The 6000-nt window shown below is 36.3% G+C and overlaps 1 protein-coding gene across 1 annotated transcript; it reads left to right on the forward strand.

The window, feature by feature from the left end:
- Nucleotides 1-2453: 2453 nt before the first annotated feature.
- On the forward strand, nucleotides 2454-5789 carry LOC146920562 (F-box protein At3g07870-like). Its single transcript, XM_085713991.1, has 3 exons — nucleotides 2454-2610; nucleotides 3905-5176; nucleotides 5423-5789. The coding sequence occupies exons 2-3, from the start codon at nucleotides 3912-3914 to the stop codon at nucleotides 5481-5483; spliced, it is 1326 nt and encodes a 441-aa protein (XP_085570117.1). The 5' UTR covers nucleotides 2454-2610; nucleotides 3905-3911; the 3' UTR covers nucleotides 5484-5789.
- The last annotated feature ends 211 nt before the right edge of the window (nucleotides 5790-6000 follow it).

Raw genomic sequence — 6000 nt, forward strand, 5'->3', positions numbered from 1 at the left:
ATAGAGAGTTAACCCGTGAGGAGGGGTTAGAGATGATGCAGACGGACCTACTGTTTACAGAGGAGGAAGCCGCTAAGGAGCTGATAAAACAGGGTGGTTCTCACATCAGTTTTGGTGTACTGAAGAGGCGATATGAGGAGCTCTTGAATAGGTGTAATCAACTTCTTGAGGTTGACACAGTTGAGGAGGAGAACGAGCGAGCTGTAGTTGCTCTTGCTTGGCTGGACCATTTTTTCCGCCAAGAACAGCAAAAACATTAATCTGCTTTGGCTGCTTGCTCTGCAAGATATGGACGAGTTGGACAACTGGTCATGGGGTGGGATGGGACTTGCTTTCCTATATGAGCAGCTATCTCTTACCTCCGACTCAGCTGTGGCCTCCATTGGCGGTTACATGACATTGCTTGTGGTAATAATTGTTTTTCTTCTTTTTTACTTATTGGATATAAATATTTGTGATATAAATATTTGTTTCTTTGTGTTAATAATACTTGTGGTAATAATTGCTTGTGATATAAATATTTGTTTCTTTGTGTTTGCAGGGATGGACTTTGGCGCACTTCTCGAACATCATTCCGAGGATTGATGATGATGCCTACGACCCTACTGTTTCCCCACTTGTGAGTCAATGGAAACCTCCCAGGGGCTTTACTGATCCTCGTCACTACAGAGCTGCCATCGATGCGATGGACCTTTCTCATGTCACCTGGATGCCGTACGAGAGACGACGACACCTCACGCCCTTTCAGGATATATGCTGGTACTCAGGATGGATCATGGCCGGCAGAGATAGGATGGTCCGTCACTTGCCAGAGCGGGTTCTTAGGCAGTACGGGTATGTCCAGAGAATTCCCAGGCCTCCTACAGACATATAGGATCTTGCGGCGGATGATGTGGCCCAGGCCTTCACTGAGTTTGCTCTACATGTCCTCTGCCATCAGCAGAGGGGTCATCCGGTTCCAGATAACTAGTCGTGGTTTCATACTAAGGGGTACATGAAATGGTTTGTTAGAGTATCACATCCTATTGTGAACCCCCTTGCGGCCATTCCTGACTACGCAGCTGATGCCCCTCCTCGTCCTATCCCTGCTTACGAGGAGGTTCTTGTTGAGCAGCAGTGGGCCAGACATCCTCCGGACCCATACCAGATCATCAGCAACATCAGGGCTAGAGTGGACAGTGCACTTGGGCATCCAGATGTGTTTGGTAATCAAGAGGTTCTTCGGATCATACAGGGCATACAGTCTGAGTGGAGCATGCTGGAGCAGATGCCGACACCGCGGAGGAGGAGTAGGAGTCCACGGGATGGACCAGCATGACTTGGCTTTTATGTTTTATGACTTGTGTAGTTTTATTTTTTGTTTGACATTTTGTTGGATTTCGTTGTACTCCTATTACACTTACGCTTTTTAGCGTTTTTATGACATTATCCGTTATCTTATTCGCTTATTTTATCCCGTTATTTTTCGTAATATAATTATGAGTTGATGTTGATTGAATGTATTAGGCTTAATGGTGTGTTTCACCCCTGCAAATAGGCGGCGTTTAAAAATTGGTCCTTGCAATCGCTAATCCTGGCAAATTGCCCTTGCAAAGTTTAATCATTTAAAATTTCGTCCTTTGACCAACTTAATCACTGCCACGTCACCAGATTAGCAAAATGGCATGGGAATTGACCAAAATACCCCTGGGCTAATTTTTTTTTCAAAATTTTGAATTAAAAAAAATCTGAAAAAAATAATTAAAAGTCAAAAAAAATTTCGGAAAAAAACTGTTAAATTAAAACTGAAAAATTTTCGGGAAAAAATCGTAAAAAAAAATTCAGGAAAAAACTGAAATTTTTTTTGAAGGAAAAAAAAACAAAAAAAAATAAGCCAGGGGTATTTTCGTCAATTCGCATGCCATTTTGTTAATTTGATGACGTGGCAGTGATTAAGTTGGTCAAAGGACGAAATTTTAAATGATTAAACTTTGCAAGGGCAATTTGCCAGGATTAGCGATTGCAAGGACCAATTTTTAAACGCCGCCTATTTGCAGGGGTGAAACACACCATTAAGCCAATGTATTATTGAATGAATGATGAAAATTCTGTTCTTGAATGAATGTATGAAATAATGATTGAAAAAACAGGGAAAAAAGAGGTTTCTGCCTCTTCTGGTTGTATGCACAGAGTGTGCGTGAGTTAACTCACGCATGTACAATTTGGGTGTGTGAGTTAACTCACGCAATATTAATGAGTACGCAAGTTAACTCACGCAGTGTTTAACACTTGCGTTACTTAAGTTGCGCAACGCATGTTAACTAACACATAGTATTACACTTGCGTTAGTTAACATGCGCAAGGGTAAATATGGAAGAGCTGCAGGGTGGGAGCAAAACGTGATGGGTGGAGAGCAAAATTCAAGTTTCAAACTATAGGAGTGTATTTAAGTAAAATGAAACCCAAAAAGAATTGGGCTTATTATTTGTTTAATTTAAGGAAAGTCCGACCAATGTGTATATATTCCTTAAAATCCGACCAACAACCAAAGTACAAACCTAGTTACCAGGATTAGGGAAATCGATCGAGAAACTCAATTCATTCTCTTGGTCGTTCGAAATCACTCACTCTGTAAGTAAACAACGTTTCCTGTTTTACCAATTCATTCTGTTTCTTAGATTATTGTTTTTGATTGTTTCTCTTTTTTTTTTTTTTTTTTTCTTTCTGGAATACTTTATTGTTCTGTTTTACTAATTCCTAGTTGTTTCTGTACTGTTATGGGTATCGAGTAATTCAATAATCATGGTATCTATTTTGGGCTTGTCTGGATAAACAGCCTATTTATTTGCAGCTTATATAACAAAAGCGCTTATCATGTTTAAGCTTGCATTTTTTTTTTTATTTTTTTATTTTAGGGTTAATTATGTTTCTAGTCCCTATAAAATAGCGACCTTGTAAGTTTAGTCTCTACTTAATTTTAATAGCATTTTTAGTCCCTAATTTTGTTTTTCTGCACTGAGTATTAGTCCCTACTCAATTCAAATTTGTTTAATTTATGCTTAAACTCTTAAATTTTTGAACAATTTTTTGCAGACATGTTTAGAACATTACTAAAAGTTCGTCCGCAAAAAATTATCGCAAAATTTGATTTCTACATCCAGATTTTATTACTTTTTATCTTTAACTTTTGTCGTTTTAAAAAATTCATATTTAATTCATTTCATGTCAGAAAATTCTGAATTTTAGTAAACGAACCTTTCATAGTGTTCTAATCTTGTCTCAAAAAAATCGTTCAAAAATTTAAGAGTTTAAGGATAATTAATCAAACTTTGTTTTAGCAGGGACTAAAATTATAAGTAATTTTTTTTTATAGGGACTAAAAATGCTATTAAAATTAAGTAGGGACTAAACTTACAAGGTCGCTATTTTATAGGGACTAGAAACATAATTAACCCTTTATTTTATAACAAAAAGTAAAATAATGTTCAATTGATTTTGTATTTGCTATAAGCTGTTGTTTCGTTAAGCTATTCTGTAGAACTTATGCAAATAAGTTGAAAAAAGCTTATGAAAAACTGTCTTAAGCTGTTTCCATAACTTATGCCAGTAGATAAGCTCAAATAAGTCAATCCAAACATGCCCAAGTTTGAATGGAAAATTGGTTGGTTACCCTTAGGCAGATTTGTAGTCAAAACAAAGAAATTTGCTAGCTTTGAGATGCTTTCACCATTCATTTGATATTGAAGTTTTAATTTTTATACAAAACTCATACTTCAATTTTTCATTGTTTCATTTTCAAATTTATAGATCTGAAAAAAATGAAAGAAGGAGCCTTTTACGTGTCTATTCATGATATTTATCAAATATGAATTCCTTTTACGTGTTTTTTTACTCATTGTTTTATTTTTGCTTGTTTGCATAACAGCATTGCCATGAAAAGAACAAGCGAGTCAGTTGCCTCTTCCACGACTAGGCACAGAAGCAAACCAGCAAAAGAACTTGGATCGTTTGCAGATCTTTCATCCTTAATCATCACCAACATTCTGCTTCAACTCCCTATCAAAGATGTTTCCATTTGTAAATGTGTTTGCAAAACATGGAATGCACTGATTTCAGAACCATATTTTGCCACATTATACTCTCAACATGCATCACTTGGTTTCATGCTTCGGACTAGAAATTTAAAACAAGTGTCAAGAACTCTGCACCTTTTGGAGTATCAGCCTAAAAAGTTTCGCCGTGCATTCAACATTGATGTCGTCAATTTTAATCCTAAATTCAAGCTTCCTCTTCGCAATGCTAATGACACATATCAGCCAACTCCTTACAAGCCAGAAGATGACAAATTTGGTGTGGTGAATTCCTGCAATGGCTTGCTTTGTTTATGTGAGCCATATACTGTAAACCATTTAGTTGTTTGCAATCCAATTATAGGTGAGTTTATAAGACTACCAGAAGCTATCGGAATTGCAAATACTCGGAAACCAATATGTGCTGCTCTTGGCTTCCAACCTAAAACAAATGAATACAAGGTGATAAGAATGTGGAAGAGATGTGATGGGTTGTGCTATAAGTCTGATGTTATGGTTGTTGAAATGCACACACTGGGAACGGCAACATGGAGGACTGTGGAAGTTGACTCTATGTTTTCATTTTCGAGGCTTGGATCTCCAACTTGTGTGAATGGGGCACTTCATTGGATCAATTATGATGACAAGATTCGGTCAATATTGTGTTTCAACTTTGAAAGTGAGAAGTTTCAATCCTTCCCTTCTCCCCCGCCTCCTCCTCCTCATCATAAAAGGCATAGCATCACCATGGTAGAATTAAAGGGATTTCTTTACGTATGTGAATCAACTGTGAATTCTTGTGTAGTGTGGCTTATGAAAAAATACGGTATCGGTGAATCATGGACTAGGGTTTTCTGCTCCGATAATTTCAATGGAATTCCCTCTTGTTTTGGTTTATGTAGGCCAGTAAAACACTTTGATAATGGTGGCGGTGCCTTGTTGATACAAAAGTCCTATAGCTGTGATTCCTTTATATACTATGAACCAGAAAAACATGTATTCAAAATGTATTCTGTTGATAGGGCTGTATCACCCTGGTTTGAATTATTCCCTCATAGTCCAGGTCTCATCTCATTGAAGGATGTTGTTAAAGGAAGCAACATCGAGGTGCAGAATGTCTATTCACGGTAAGGATTTTGGTTCCAATATTTTATTTTAAATTTCCAATTGAATTTATTGCGTTTATGAAAATCAAAATAATTTTGATACTAGGAATCAAAATAAACTATTTGATATGCTAAATTATGGGTCTGCCTTGGTTGAAAAGTAGTAAAATATTTCAGGAAACAATAGAAGTGGACCACATTACCTGTGATTTTAATGCATTACATAATTATCATCAAATTCCCTAATATTTTTGTTATTTCATATAGGTGTGCAAAGGTTAAAGTGCCAGAAGAAAATGAAAGTTTATCAAAAAAAAGAAGAATATGAAATGATTTATTTGGCTGAAGATACATTCATTTGATGGTGAAGAATGTGTGAAGAATAATCCTCATCAGGAAGGCATCACTCGGAGTGTCCCCAAGATTTTTGCAGGAAAATATTTCCTGCAAAAAAGCAGAACTTCACTTAATTTTAGGGTCAATATTTGTATGTTCTTTTGAACAATAACACACCGTGTAGATAAATATATATTCATGATTTATTAGATGTCATACTAGCAACATTGAAAGAACGATGTACAAATCTCATTCGTATCTATAAATATATGTATTTTTTTCTTTCCTTTGTTACTAATTGAACGCTTTGTGCATGTATTTTCCATTTTCCTGTGCAGTTTACTTTGATAATTTCGTACACATTGTTTCTTGCACCCTAATTGAACGCTTTGTATTCTTAATGCTATCACTAAGAACCCCTTAATGACTCCTTCAAATAAAAAAGAACCCCTTAAAGATGGTCTTTCGAGTTCATTAGTTGGAAGGAAAAGTTTACACGTCAAAAATTG

This window comes from Medicago sativa, chromosome 5 (genome assembly GCF_051527215.1).
Source record: "Medicago sativa cultivar Bolivia chromosome 5, Bolivia_mono, whole genome shotgun sequence".
Classification (NCBI taxonomy): domain Eukaryota; kingdom Viridiplantae; phylum Streptophyta; class Magnoliopsida; order Fabales; family Fabaceae; genus Medicago; species Medicago sativa.